This window comes from Tiliqua scincoides, chromosome 11 (genome assembly GCF_035046505.1).
Source record: "Tiliqua scincoides isolate rTilSci1 chromosome 11, rTilSci1.hap2, whole genome shotgun sequence".
Classification (NCBI taxonomy): domain Eukaryota; kingdom Metazoa; phylum Chordata; class Lepidosauria; order Squamata; family Scincidae; genus Tiliqua; species Tiliqua scincoides.
In genome coordinates, this window is record NC_089831.1 from 17,880,740 (window position 1) to 17,896,495 (window position 15,756).

Consider the following 15,756-nt stretch of genomic DNA (forward strand, 5'->3'; position numbering starts at 1 on the left):
TGCACTGCAGTTGCATCATGGCTGGATACGACTGGGCCCTAAATTACTTATTTAATTAATTCTCTGAAGAATCATTCTAATGTCATCAGTACTACTTGACCAAAATTTACCATGGCACCGTGTGCTCCCATAGTAAATATCCTTTAAACTGCCATAAAGAAAAATAGATGGATTCTAAGATGCAATTAGGTTTATCCACCGCAAAGATAATGAAACTGAACTTCCACACTGAGAGGTTGTATACTGAATGTCACAGTAGTAGCAGCAACCTTCAGTCTCGAAAGACTCTGGTATCGCGCTCTGAATGGTTGTTCTGGAACAGCGTCTAGTGTGGATGAAAAGGCCAATTCGGGAGTGACAATCCCTTCCACACCGGGAGCAAGTGCAGTCTGTTCCTGGTCTGTCTCCCTGGCTGTGGGCCTTCCTTCTTTGCCTCTTTGCCTCAGACTGTTGGCCAAGTGTCTCTTCAAACTGGGAAAGGCCATGCTGCACAGCCTGCCTCCAAGCGGGCCGCTCAGAGGCCAGGGTTTCCCACTTGGGAATGTCACAGAGGAGCACAAACAGTAGGGATAACTACCATTTTTATGTTCAGCACCCTAAGAGTCTCTGGTGTGAAGAGGTGGCCAATGTCAAAATATTAATGTGCCCAGCCAGGCCACTCCTCTGCTTCCAAATGTTTTGCTATGCAACCAAAAACCTTCTGCAACACATTGCGTTCAATGTTATAAAGGTCTACTGCACTGCTGAACTCCTTGTGCTTAAACAAAAAGAGAATGCGCACCACCTGAAATGTTGCAAAGTTTTCTCGTCGCTGAGAAACCAGAGCCCAACCATCAATACTTGGAAAACAAAAGCTCATTTTTAATAAAATGCACTGCAGTAAGTGTGCCAATGCTTAGCTTAATTTTGCAAATGGAAAACCAAGGTCCATACTCGTTATGTGAATTATCAAAGATCATTCAGAAGGAAAACAAAATGTAGAACATGGCATGTACACCTCTGTACACTCAGTCTTAATTCTGGATGACCTCTGTGTTATTTTAGCAAGTATGGTTTTCAATGCAAAGTGTTATTTCCTCTTACTTGTGTATGACTGAGTAATATACTGTTTCATGGGAACTATACCTCAACACGGCTTATTAACGCTGTGAAGCTTACAGCCCAATCCTACCCTTCTCCCCCATCGTCTCTCCCCACCTGCCAATGCAGCAGTGCCAAGAAGGTTAGGGGGGGAGAGGTGAGAGGGGGAGGTGGGAGGAGGTGAGAGGATTGGGAGGCTTGGAAGAGGTAAAAGGACATTATTGTCATTTACTTCCCCATAAGACATTCAATCAGTAATGGGACTCCGCTAGTTCTGCCAACAGGGGATGGGGATAGGATTGGGCAGTTAGGTTTGCAGTTTGTTGCAGTTTGTTAGGGCAGTTAGAATTGCCACAGGATGTGGTGATGGCATCTGGCTTAGAAGACTTTAAAAGGGGATTGGACAAGTTTCTGGAGGAAAAATCCATTACAAGCCATGATGTGTAATCGCAACCTCCTGATTTTAGAAATGGGCTATGTCAGATGCAAGGGAGCACACCAGGATGCAGGACTCTTGTTATCTGGTGTGCTCCCTGGGGCATTTGGTGGGCCGCTGTGAGATACAGGAAGCTGGACTAGATGGGCCTATGGCCTGCTCCAGTGGGGCTGTTCTTAACTACAATTCCCAGGAAGCCTTGCAGGTCTCTTGTTATCAGGTGTGCTCCCTGGGGCATTTGGTGGGCCGCTGTGAGATACAGGAAGCTGGACTAGATGGGCCTGTGGCCTGATCAGTGGGACTGTTCTAATGTTGCAATCTTATGGAAGTGAATCTTACTTGGGAGTGGGCCCCATTGACTATAAAATGGGGCTTACTTCTGAACAGACATGCACAGGCGGTAAGTTATGCTGAAAGCATTGCCCCCCCCCCCCCACTTTGTAGCAGAACATATTTTTACATATGGAAAGAAGGTAGAAAACAGAATTCATGCTGGTAGCAATTATGCTGTTTTTTGTTTTTCCTAAACTGCTTCTCTCATTGCACCAGAAGTGTATGCAAGTAAGGCACATGCCCTGATCGTTACATGAAGGGGATGCTGAATTATGGAGTTGCCACCATCATAAGCACCTTCTCTTCCTGTTTCGGCAACCCCTTGATCTGCCCACCCCATTTCTTCTCCTTTGGAGGCTCAATAAGAGAAATGAGGGGGTGGCCAGATTGCAGGGTCATCACCACCACCTTCTCCTCCTGTTTCTCGACCCTGCAATCCGGCTACCCCCTCCCTTCTCTCACTGAGCCTCCAAAGGTGAAGAAATGGGCAGGGGTGGCTGGATGTGGGGTCACAGCCACCAGTGCCTTCTCCCAGGAAGCAGAACCCAGAAGTGACACACGACACTGTCACTGCCATGGGCGCCACTGTCTCCAGCAACATCTCTGCACTGTACGAGAATAATTTGTCAATTAAGCCTATGAAACAGACACTGCCACAGTATTGAAGTTTTTAGTTTTTAAAAAATTGTTGATTTGGAGGACCCCCTTGAAGAGTCTAGAACAAAGCATACTAGAATCAAAAGTCCAGCTTTGCTCAGAGCAGATTAATACGTATTATGCTAATGTTACATTTGTTCTATAATAGGTTTCACGGACCATTCTTCCGCTAGGGGGGAAAAAAATTCTAGCACATTATGAATTCTAGCTGCAAAGGGAGGTTAATGCAGATTGAAAATCACTGCAACATTACGAAGCCTTTAAAACGATCACTAGTCGTGCTCCAGGACATGTATAAATGGGACAGAAGCACCAGGCAGCACCACCAACTCCCTCCTCCCTAGGGGGAAAGGACAAAATGCTTTTCAATATTCTGAGGCCTATATAAATGATCATCAATGCAGTGATTTGAAAACCAAAAGCGCAAATCAAACCAGAGGACAACATTTTAAGAACTGTAGGAAACAATGCATAGAATGTCGTACCATTGCGTTGAGAGTCTCCTCCCAATCCGGTCTTTCACGAGGATGAATGCTTCTCTGTAGGTCCGGCACAAAATCATCCTCTTCTGTGTGCAGAGAAGACTTCATTATCCTGGAGAGGAAAGAGATGCACTCATGTTAGATAAAGTAAGTTTCAACCACTTTGCACAAGCTGGCACTTTAAATACAACTCATACTCAATTCCCAATATCGTCCCATTAAAAAATATATATCAATTTTTTAAATTGGTTTTCTTTTTCGTCCCGGCATAAATATTCTAAGGATACAATCCTAGCCAGGTCTACTCAGAAGTAATTCCTATTTTGTTCAATGGGGCTTACTCTCAAGAAAGTGTGTTTAGGGTTGCAGCCTAAGTCAGTGTTTTCCAAACTGTGGGCAGTGAAACTGACAAATTGAGAGAGGATTAGGAAAAATGTATTAACCCTTATGGAAAATGAAATTGAGCCACACGTGCATTACTTGTGAGTAGCCAAACTGGCTGAGGGGAATGCAGCACCCCCAGAATGGCCCTGATCCGATGGATGCAGGCCTCCAAAAAACACTTGATAAGGAAGTTTCCCCCACCCAGATGACAAGGAAAATGTATTGAGCTCTATGCAAAGCAAAACTGAACCAAATGTGAGTAAGCCAACATGACTCAGTTCCTATTGAAGGCCTGATGAAAGGGAAAGCAAGGCCACCAGGATGGTCTCGATCCAATAAACGTGGAGCTCAACAAATGCTCCAGAAGATGCCCCACCACCACCTTAGTTAATTCAATTTCAACAACCTTTAATGGCATAGCACACCACCTTAGTTAAAAGGATGAAAACAGAGCCTTGAGCAGTGGGTAAGGGTGAAACATTTTTAAGCTAAGTGGGTCCCAATTCACTATCATTTTAAAAAGTGGGTCGCAGTGCCAAAAAGTTTGGGAACCATTGGGCTAATTTTATATGGTGGCAAATGAGACATAGTAAGGCGAAGTCAAACTTAGTATGGCTGCCATTCCTGGCAGACTAAGAATTAAAGGCTTAGGAAGAGTGGCTTTCTACACTATGGTCTGGGAAACCCGAGGGCTCGTTAGCAGCTTATACAGGCACCTCAGTTACGAGATCAGTACCGCTGAACAACATTTCTTTGAAAGAGAGGCAGCTCAGCCAGTATGAGCTGGGCACATTCCACAGTTCATCCAAAGCAAGAAAGATAAGCTCAACAGGCTTGACCAGCATTCCATACTCAGCTTTGAAAACACACACACACACACACACACACACACACACAGGGTTCCTCAGTCAACTTTATGCAAAAAGGGTTCTCAGATGGTAGAAATCTCAAAAAACCTTTACATGTCGAAAACAGCACCTTTGTTTTGCCAAGTATTTAGAAAAATTAAAGTTGTTCAAATAACGTGTCATTATGAGAATACAACAATTTTAATTAATGGCTTTGGCGGATAAAAACTTCGTATGTATTGCCTGTTCAAACCTAAAGTATAGGAAACAAGGGACAAGTTGTTATTTTTTTCCCCTCTCCTCTAGGGATTAGAGACTATAATGCAGCAGTTCCCAACATTTAGGGGCTTGCAGACCACTGAGGCAAAAACTGGAATTATAGTGCACTGCAATACCTCCCTGTACAAAAAAAAAAACACACAATTAAATTTGTAATAATTAGAAAATATTTATTAGGGATTTATCAGATTTATTATTTATAGAGAAGATTTCTGAGTTGCTGCTTTCGTTACCAGCTGTGGCTGCAGGTGATCTGTTCTCTGCTTTCTCTGGTGGTCCGTGGGGAAGCATCTCCTAAGCAAGTGCTCCCCTCCACGGACTACCAGAGACGGCAGAGAATGGACTGGCCACAGTCGCAGCTGATGCATAGAACAGTGTTTCTCAAACTGTGGGTCGGGACCCACTAGGTGGGTTGCAAGCCCATTTCAGGTGGGTCCCCATTCATTTCAATATTTTATTTTTAATATATTAGACTTGATGCTCCCATGGTATGTGACTGCATTTGGGGAAACGTTACAGACCTGTACTTTTAACAAGCCACTACGTATATTCTTTTAACAATGATAGTCAAAGGAACTTACTCCTTGGTAAGCGTGGGTGGGATTGTAGCCTAGAATTGTTAAAAATTTTCCTGCTTCATGTCATTTCCAGTCATGACATCACTTCCGGTGGGTCCTGACAGATTCTCATTCTAAAATGTGGGTCCCGGTGCTAAATGTGTGAGAACCACTGGCTTAGACAATCTGTTCTCTACCCTCTCTGGTGGTCTGTGGGGAAGCGCTCACTCAGCAAGATGCCTGATCAAAGGTAATCTTGTTTCTCAGATCTTGCAGACCACTTCTCAGGGTCTCATGGACCACCTACAGTCCCCAGATCAAAGGTTGGGAACCAGTACTCTAAAGGAAATGCTTTAATTTAAGAGGTCCAAATGACATGGTCTAGTTACAGCTTATATGAAAACCCCCTCCTTCCATTGTTTTTAAGATAGTGGAATCTTGACTTTTGAAGTCTGTATCTTCCATTGCTAGGAAAAGTGCATTTCCACAAGCCTATATGTGCACAGTTACATAAAAGCTATTATTTGCCACAGACTGCCGTGAAGATCAAAGGCATGTTTCTGCTATAGAACTGACACAACATCCCAGTCTGATTAAACGCCAACACAACTCAAATGGGTCTTTTTAATGGGTTTTTGTATATTCATTTATCTGAACAAACTCACCCATTAATTAGTACGATATAATACGTAGGCAGATGAATAATGGTTCGGCCTGTATGCCAACTGTGCCGATCTTACCAAAGTAATAAACCAATTAAAAATAAATAATTCAGCATCACTTATGTAGATGTTTTATAATTGAACGGCATGTCATTACGATCCTCTAGCCTGACATTTCTCTACTAGAACGCTGAAAGTAACATACAAGTGAATCGTTTCACTACTGAAGATGTGCAGCTCTCCAGATATTAAAAAGATATTTACTGTAAAAAAACAAACAAAACTATAATCATTTAAGGGATCACTTACGTATTACAAGGAAAGGGAAAGAAAGGATCCAAGATTTGTGTCCCAGGTACTGGTGGGGCCTCTGTATTCACAGATTCTGTATCCGCGGATCTGGTTCAAAGCGGGTCCCCACTGAGCCATACTTGGACCCACGTTGAGACTTACTTGTCCTAAGTTGAGCTCTAGTCACCTCTAGAAGGCTTTCTGAAGTATGCAGAGGCCTCGTGTTTCTGCCTGCAGCCTCTGCAGGTTTCCAAAGAGCCGTTTTGAGCAAAAAAAAAAAAAAAGCAACTTCAGGTTTCCGGAGAGAAACCAAAAATCACATTTTTATGCTTTATTCATGCAGCCGCTGCAAGGTTCAGAATGTCCTCTGGAGGCAACTGGAACACAGCTCTGGTAGCCTCCGGAGGGTCAAAACTAGATTTCATTATCCACAGTTTTCAGAATCCGCAAGGGGTTCAAGAATGACTCCCCCGCAGATACTGAGGTCCCACTTGTATTTGTTTTGCATATAAAAGCCAGAAACAACTGGTTAGAGTTGCACCTTCCATGCCTCTGCCCCAGTAACGAAGGTCAGTAATACACTGGAAGCAGCCAAGTTTAAATTAAATATTGAGAAGACAGAAGTACAGTCAATGAGGATATCAACAACTTGGGATCATATGGACTGTCAGATTGATCTTGACGGGCTGACAATCCCCTTGACAGAGCATGCCTGCAGTTTGGGGGAGCACCTGTTATTGCCTTGATGTAAGAGTACTTTTAACCACTTCAACTGGTTCACCTATGGCAGGCCTGATTATGGTTGCCCATGCACTGCGTAACTCCTATACCAGTGCTTCTCAATGCACTACTGTATACCCCTGGGGGCTGGGGATAAGAATAGGCCCTCAGTTTGGCTGTACTTGTCGTAAGAGGCGACTAAACAGCCACTGGGTAGATGAGACTCGTCAGCCTGGGAAGGCAGCTCATCTGAGAGAAGGAAAACTCTGATCCCAAACCTCCACTGCCTTGTGGCTACATCCAGTTCTGGAAAAGGCTTCAGGAGTCCACCTCGAGGCAAAATCCGGAGCCGGAGCCCCTGAGGCAGTTCATGGCTGAACACAGTCACGTTCTGGCAACTCCTGCAACGTCGCTGGAACCAACCGTATTGGCCTCTGCCTTTCCATTGGACCATTTCAGCGACGTGGAGAGGGGGGATTTGCTGCATGGGTAACAGCCTATCCTCCATACCTACTTTACCCAGGCTTCACGCACTGGAGAGGACACTCTGTTCCAGAACCATCATTCACAGCATGACACCGTAGTCTTCCGAGACTGAGGGATGCCAACAAATTAAAAAAACTCACTGTATACACGTATGTTGGCCCATTGCATGTACCACTAGAAGTAACTGGTAGTTACATCATCTCCAGTTACTTCCAGTTTGGGAGGACTGTAAGACCAGGACACGATACACCAAACATCAGTAAGAGACTCAGAGCAGGTTGGAAGGCTTTTTCAAGCACACAAAAACAGCATGCTGGAACTCTGCCCACCAAGTCACCTACCACTGTTTGGTTCATCCCGTTTTGGCCTTGATGCCGGGGGGAAGGTGTCTGGGGGTGCCACGTGTACCACAGGACACCACCTCATATGCCACCAGTTGAAAAACGCTGGTCTGAACTGGACTTCTGTAAGATGTACTACATGGGCTTGCCTCCGCAGACTGCCCACTTCAACTGGGACAGATCACAGTCACCAGAGGTCCCTGATAGGAGCAAAGGGACATGGCCACATCACACCTCTGTTAATCCATCTTCACTGGCTGGTATACACCTCCAAGCACCATTAAAAGCATTACATTGACTTATAAAGACCTTAACGACCACCCTAGATGACTCAGGAGGTGCATTTTGGAGCATGAATTATGTGTCTATAGTGCCATTTGGTGTTACGTCATGATTATGAACTATGATAACATCCTGGTTCTAGTCTCAACTCTCGGGCTAGTGTTAAAGTTAAACTCCTGTCTCCCAACTGGCACATGCAGAGAATAATACTGATTTTTCCTTGCAGGGCTATTCTAAGAATTTTTGAGATAATGGAGCACTAAGGGAAAGACTCTGAATTACTCTTGTTGCTTAATTTGTTTCGAATTCTTCACTGATTTGTTTTGCAGAACAGGTTGTTTCTCTTGATTTTCAAATCATAATGAGGCGATAAAAAGAAAGAGAAGAAACCGTGGCTTCTAACAAATTGGTTCTGCCTATTTTCCTTGGTTTCTCTCACTATTGTATACTGCATCAGCTTTCTTTCATCGATGCCTCATTTCTTGTGTAAGGATAATAGCAGGAGCATTTCATTATTCAACTGTTTTTCACTGACATATCTGACATTAGGCATTGTTCTTCTAGCCGTTCTGAGATGGACATGAAACATGGACAATCAAGACAGTTCCTGTTCTGTCATCTGTCCATATGAAATTGCTTAGGTACCCATGGATCCTTTTACATCCCAACACTCTCTGTATGAATTCAATCTGTAATATGCAGTGCAAAACTTATGAACATTTTTTATTGATGATCATGAAAACATTCCACTTAACCACAGTATAACTCGAGATAATTCAAAAGGTCATTTCTTGAAATACGCCTGCCTTTAGGACTGGAGAGATATATATGAATTTAACTCAAATATTTGTGCCAGCTTTCTGCTAGTAATGCCATGTCCTGTGTGATGTGGTGCTGGTATAGTGATTGTTGTACCCACACTGCTTTGCTAACGAAACAAATCTAGGCCACTTTCACACATGTCACTAGAGAAATGCCTTTGAGCGTCTCACACAATCTGTGCTGTGTATGTTAAAGTCGGACAACTAGAGAGCAGAAGAGTCATTTAAAAGGAAATGTACTTTTTTGACTTTTCAGTCACATTATAACAGATGTAAACAGAACCAATATAGTTCTGCTTTCATTATGCGAACATGCCTTTAGGGTTACTTGTAATAGTGCAGTTTAATTCACCATCCCCCCCTCTTGCTTGCCCATCAGTGACCTTCTAAAAATCTCTGGGTAAAACAGCACATTTCCATCTGCTTGCTATCTTGCACAGGAGGATGGCTCAAGGGAAATCTGAACCCCTCTGCATTTGTGCCAGTTCTGCTCTTGTGGGTAATCAGGTTAGTAGCTTGCAGTTAAACATGTTGCTAATGGCCAAATTCTCTGGAAAGTAGGATGTGCTCAGTAAGAGAGGGAGACCTATCACTTTGATTCGGTGGTAGGAGAATGTGACTTTGGGCATGTACGGCTGGGGTGCCCAAACCCCAGCCCTGGGGCCACTTGCGGCCCTCAGGGACTCCCGGTTTGGCCCACACAGAGCCCCATCTCCAATGAGCCTCTGGCCCTCCAGAGACTTGCTGGAACCTATGCTGGCCCAACACAGCTGCTCTCAGCAAGAAGGTGACTGTTCAGCCTCTTGCGTGAGCTATGGGATGAGGGCTCCCTCCACTGTTTGCTGCTTCATGTTTGTGATGCAGCAGTGGCAGCAATGGAAAGGTCAGCCTTGCTTTGTGCAAGGCCTTTTATAGGCCTTGAACTATTGCAAGACCTTCATTCATTCATGTAAGTTTCACCCCAGCACTGTCTGTTCTAGTGGCTGTCTGCTGGTATTCATTTGTATTTTTTTAGATTGTGAGCCCTTTTGGGACAGGGAGCCATTTAGTTATTTGATTTTTCTCTGTAAACCGCTTTGTGAACTTTTAGTTGAAAAGCGGTATATAAATACTGTTAATAATAATAATAATAATAATAATAATAATAATAATAATAATAATAATAATCTCTAATATATTCATTTATGTAAATTTATTCAAATTTGAAATGTAAATTAATTCTTTTTTTTCCCTGGCCCCCGACACAGTGTCTGAGAGATGCTGTGGCCCTCCTGCCAAAAAGTTTGGAAACCCCTACTCCAAGGGGATGAACTACATTAGACAGCCAGGGAGGCCTTCTGAGAAGGTGGGGAGGCAAACAGTGACCTCCAGAGGGCTGGGGTACCCCTCAGGTAAGCCCCTGTAGCACCACAACCCTGCCCACCTGCCTCCCATGGATTCAATTATCCGTGTAATTTAGTATCCATATAGGTTCTGATGCCCTGAGGGTACCGAGGACACACTGTAGAAAGCGTTCCTAACCTGATGATCCTGAAAGGACTCTTTTCCTTCACCACAGGAAAATGGTTGTTTACAAGCTGATGATACCAAGGACTCAGTAGATGTGCCAACTTCCAGCCTTCCTCGAAAAGTATTACAAAGAGACTACCTTGTAAAGTCAATTTTCGGGGAGCAAGACCAAAAAAAGAAGAAAAAGAAGAAAAAAATAAGGCCCGACATGGCTTTAAAACCATAATGGGGATAGGTCAATGGCACAATGTCATAGGATAGTGTTCCCCCCCACACACCAACAAACACCATATGCGTTCACATCTATCTCTCAACTATGCGGTATAAGGGCCCACTTGCAAACCATCTAGGTTGCATGCATGAAATTGTTGCACACCTGGACATCCTGGAATATATGTCTGCGTACATTTTTTACTGTCCTCTGCTGAACCACATCTTACAGTTGTTACCAGCAACAAGGAAACTGATTTATCCCAGATGTACTGCAATTCACAGGACAAGCGGGCACAGCAGTTTCAAGAGATTTCAGTGGGTCAGAAATTGAAGCCCTCCACAACACAAACCAGAACTGTTGGTCGGATGTACCCTCCCCATGCCAGCATATGCAACTAAAGACATATCCAGCCGGTTAAGTGGAACCAGGAAAAAAAAAATCACAATATGGACGTCCAATTCTGTGCATAACCTCCTCTGTGAGATCAATGCAACTGTCCTGAATTTCCTTTCCCCTAATACAGATGACTTCATTAAAGAGTACATTTAAAAAATGGAAGCATTGTTTTATTAAATATCTTCCAAATTGTCTATCGCAACTTCATGCTTTAACACCACAAAGTTCAGAGTGTTGTGATGCAACGAATCTCAGCGATACATCGTGTGAATCAGACATTAGATTCGACAGACTCTTAAAGCAAGGACTTAGTGACAAATATTTCAAGAAATGCTTCAACTCTAACACATGTGTAACTAAAGTATATTTCAAAAATGTTAATCTATTGCCGCCCAAGTCATCTCAGTTCATTCTTTCACTCAAATTATATTTCTCTTTCGCATGTTAATTTAAGTGCATATTCTGCCACATTTGAAGTGCTTGCTCTGTAGACATTATAACTCATGGGTAAATGTATGTCTTTTAAAGTTGAGTGGGTCTGAAGGCCTTTCAGTGTGTTGCTTTAAACTTTGCGTAGAAGAATCCATTTGCTCAAGTAGAATTTTCATCCCATCTGTTTTGCCATTATTCATCCTGACTCACCACAACAAAAGGAGAATTTCCTACATTTGTTTTATTATAAATTCAAGATCTATCAAATGACTCAATTATATAACCACAAGAGTTTGCTGTTTGCCCTTTTGTCAAAAGTGCATTCCACAACCATGTCCATTAACACAACATCATTATTCAAGTGATCCAAGGGACTGGCAATTTGATGTTAAATAAAACCAACATTTTACTCTATGTCTTGCTTCTCCCACCCATATGTTAATGAGAATGCTACTTTCCTTTTCCTTTACAGTCAACGGATTAGGATATATTTGTTTACATTTTGGTACTACAGAGCCGCAATTTAATACAAACATATATTCATCACTCAGGTTTATTTCAGATATATGAGAGTCCTGATTATTCATGTACATTGGGGTGATCACAAGTAACAGCCCGATTCCAACCAGCACTAACAGAGCAGGGTAAGCTTGGTCATGCTGCATCCTATATACCAACTGAGCAGGCTGGGGGTCTCTTCAAGGTAAGGGGGCATTTTTCCCCTTACCTGAGGGAAAGCTCCAGCCAGGGCAATGGGTCTACTCCATTGTTTTTCAAGGTTTGTCCTCCGCTGTACCACTTAACACGGTCTATCTATTTGAAGTACCACTGGAAGTAACTTGCGATGACATCATGGGTTGGGAAACCAGATGAGACGTGACAAACACCAGTTAAAAGGCTCAGGGTGGAAGGGAGGGCTTTTTTGAGCATGTGGAAAGCATGCTTTGGAGCTCTGTCCAACAAACCAAGCTGCCCCCCGCTGTTTGTTGTATCACATTCATGGTCTCACTGCTGGGCAGCAGGTGTCCAGGGGTCCTGCGAGTTATACTAGACACCACCTCAAGTACAACTGGTGGTACCCATACCACTGGTTGAGAAACACTGGTCTAGTTGGACCTGCACCAGCTAAATTGGTGATGCAAGTCCGAGTGGAGCCATGTCTGGATTACAGACCAGGAGAAAGGAGGGATACAGCATCCAAGACTGTTGTTGATCCCGCCCCCCCTCTTGGGAACTGATCCACCCTCTGCCCCCCCCTCCCACCCTTCCCCACCCCTGCACTGCTCGGAGCAGCTCTTATCCAAGTTCCTTCTTGCACTGGCACTGGCAAGATAGTGCAGGGCTTCCTGCCAGTTCCCCATCTTACACGCTGTCACTTGTTACACAGAAACAACAAATTCTATCAACAATTCGTACCTGAAACAAACAGCGCGATTCGTTTGCCCCAATAATACCCGTATTTTACGTAAGGATGCAAACATACACAGCCTTTGCTTTTTAAGAAACATGGGTCAGTAATTTGATCTTCAGATACAATAAATGAGAGGCAGAAAAAGTCCCTACAATAGAATTATCTTTTCCTGCATGCTTGGGGGCAAACAGCTTGCTTTAGAGAAACGCAACATGCACTGAACCATTTTTACCTGCTTTCTTCAAGATTAGCAATGTAATTATCGTTCCAAATAACGATTCTGCATAAATCATTATGAACTACACATTGTGTATTAACAGCATAATTGCCAGCAACTCTTCTAGGAGAATAATTAAAACGGAATAGAGGCTTCTAGTTGCTCTAATTAATCCCTAAAAAATTATAATGTGCGTTTTCCTCCAACATCTATGAAAAAAGTTGATGTTGTACGCGTTATTTGGTTATCACTAGATGCAAGCCGTACTATGATGCTGTGAGGAAAAAAAAAAACAAGCAAAGTTGCTTTAATGGGCAATTGTCATCAGGAATTTTGTTTATAAACTGCCTTTGTTAACTGCAATTCATTTAAACATCAACTAAAAATTAAGCAAAAAAAACTCAAGATCTTATGAACAAGATCTTTTGCCTTTAACGTTCATGTTAATTGTTGCCATGCTGGTCATAGGAATGGCCACTGTTAATAAATTACAATATCACTAGGATTGGTGTCACCACTATTAACTTTATTTTAATATATAACAGTAAGGATTACCCAACAAATCAGTAACCAACAAAAAACCAGTGGCCAACTTGATGGTACTCACACAACAGAATAAGAGTATGAGCTCTGAGCCAAGGAAAATAAGAGCTGACTCACACTAATACCTGATTGGTTCCCTGCTGTGTCATTATAACATCTCACTGCCTCTCAGAATAATCAGTCTCACTGGTCAGTTTTGAGTTAAGAAAATTCACTTTTTGTTACACAAGGCAGTTTCTATTTCTGGTTCATTAGTCATACCTTTTGATAGAATACAGATAATTCAACACAGTTTATCTGTTTCGTTACATTCTGCATAAAATTACCTTTCCAATGATATATAACAATGATATATATTCATAAATAGAAATTTTCCAAAAGGTTTCTAAAATTTTGGCCACTAGTTGTGTCACACAAACTCCCCTCCCCCAAGGGTGACACTCGGAGAGGTCCGCAACCCTCTACTCACACCACTGGCCATGTATCCCTTCTGTGTATATCAGTATAATCTCAGCCAGCGGCGTACAAATGGGGGGCCACAGGCCCTGGGTGCCAAGCTGCAGGGGAGTGAAAGAAGCTGACTTCCAATTTCTAAAATCTTGATATTTTAGAATAATACCATCATGTTATATATTTTTCAATGCGTGATTTCATGCAGAGTGCAATGAAACAAACCATGTTGAAATATCTCTATTTTATCAAATGTTATAGCCAAATAACCAGAAAAGGAAAACACAACTGCTTAATGTAACAAAAAGTGGATTAAACTGGGATTGGTTGGCAACCTTCAGTCTCGAAGGACTATGGTATAAGCCTACAGCACCCGGTATTCCCAGGCGGTCTCCCATCACCACTGGGAATAAATAGCTTGCTACAAGCATTTCAGAAAAGCAAATGTATTCTTCATATACATATGTTTGGCCTTTCTTCTACATTACAACAAAACTGCTTTTGTAGGTATAATAGACCACAAACTCACTGCATATTATCTTGACAGGCATTCCTTCCCTGTTTTGTTTTGGGTTGATCTCAAATGTTCACTACATATGTGAAATCTATTTTATAAAAGTTCAATAAAAGAAAATGGTCACTGTCTGCGCTTCTTCTCTGGCCATTATTATTATTTATTTCATGACTATTACTGAAAGTAATTTTCTCATGGGGAGGGTGCCAAAAATTTATGGGCCCCAGGTGCCAAATGACCTTCGTACGCACTGCTCGCAGCTGTGACTTCTGGCCACTAGAAAGAAAAAAGCTAGAATTCCATTTAATCTGAAACATCTTGGAATACAACATTATAAGATAGGAAACAATAAAATATATATGAAAAAGATACAAAATATTACTTTACATAGTTAAACTAGGGAAGATTATGATTTCTGAACTGAATTAATGAATGCACTGGAACTTCACACCAAAGTAAGCTATTGGCAAACATCTTTCAGCATTAAATTAAACTGGTCACGATGAAACATGGAGTGCGGGTGAAATTTATATGAGCAAGTTAAGCTGAAAATTAAGCTTTAAGTTCTTTAATATCCATATCTATAAAAAACGGGGAGGGGAAGAACCAAGATTAAATGAATCATTTTTGTTCTGACTATATCCATTGCTTCCTCTCCTGAACATTTTTCATCTAGAAGAACATTTCAAAGTTGATGTGAACACCACTAATGAACAATAACCTGTGTAAGAATATGCAAAATTTGCAATAAGGGAACTTCTGGATTATTCTAAGTACAAATATACCATCATCCTCTGGGATTGAACTGTCATTAAAAAAATGTGCCATGAAGGTGACCGTTGATGAAATCTAGTTTTGAGAGCCCTGAATGAGAACTAGGTCTACTTTATTGCCTTTTAAAAAACTTTTTTAAAATAACTGCTCAAACATAGCTTGGGTTCAACATAGCCAGAAACTGTGTGCTCTCTATCTCCTCTCCCTCCCTCCCTCCCTCCCTCCCTCCCTCATGATTGTCAGATCAACTGAGAACCTTCCCGACAAGCAGATGGAATAGCTCGGCTCAGCTTGTCAGCAGCTTCATGGTCGCACGGTGCCGGTGGCCTCAAACTGGCAACCTTCGGATGTTATCTTCAGGTAAATGGAGGCTCAACCCTCTAGACCAGACCTCCTGCCCATCCTAAAGAACCATCCTATAACCACTATTCACCCAGAGGAAGAAATTCTTTTGACTGGAAGACTGGTTCTCTAGATTTACCACTGATCTACACCTGTGAGACATTTTCTTTTTGCAATGCAAAAGCTGAAGTGGGAAGAATCTTCATAACCTATTCTATGCTTAGAATGTGAAACTATTCCCTGGTCATCTTTCTTGGCAGGATTATTCTCTAGTCCAGTGTTTCTGAAACTGTGG

General features: G+C 42.4%; 1 protein-coding gene across 1 annotated transcript in view; it reads right to left on the reverse strand.

Annotated features, from left to right (window-relative positions):
- ARHGAP32 (Rho GTPase activating protein 32) overlaps positions 1 to 3,096 on the reverse strand; it is a 161,829-nt gene extending 158,733 nt beyond the window's left edge. The window contains exon 1 of the mRNA XM_066639519.1: positions 2,992 to 3,096. Coding sequence (XP_066495616.1) covers positions 2,992 to 3,096 — 105 coding nt within the window. The remainder of the gene's footprint in view (positions 1 to 2,991) is intronic.
- Between the last annotated feature and the right edge of the window lie 12,660 nt (positions 3,097 to 15,756).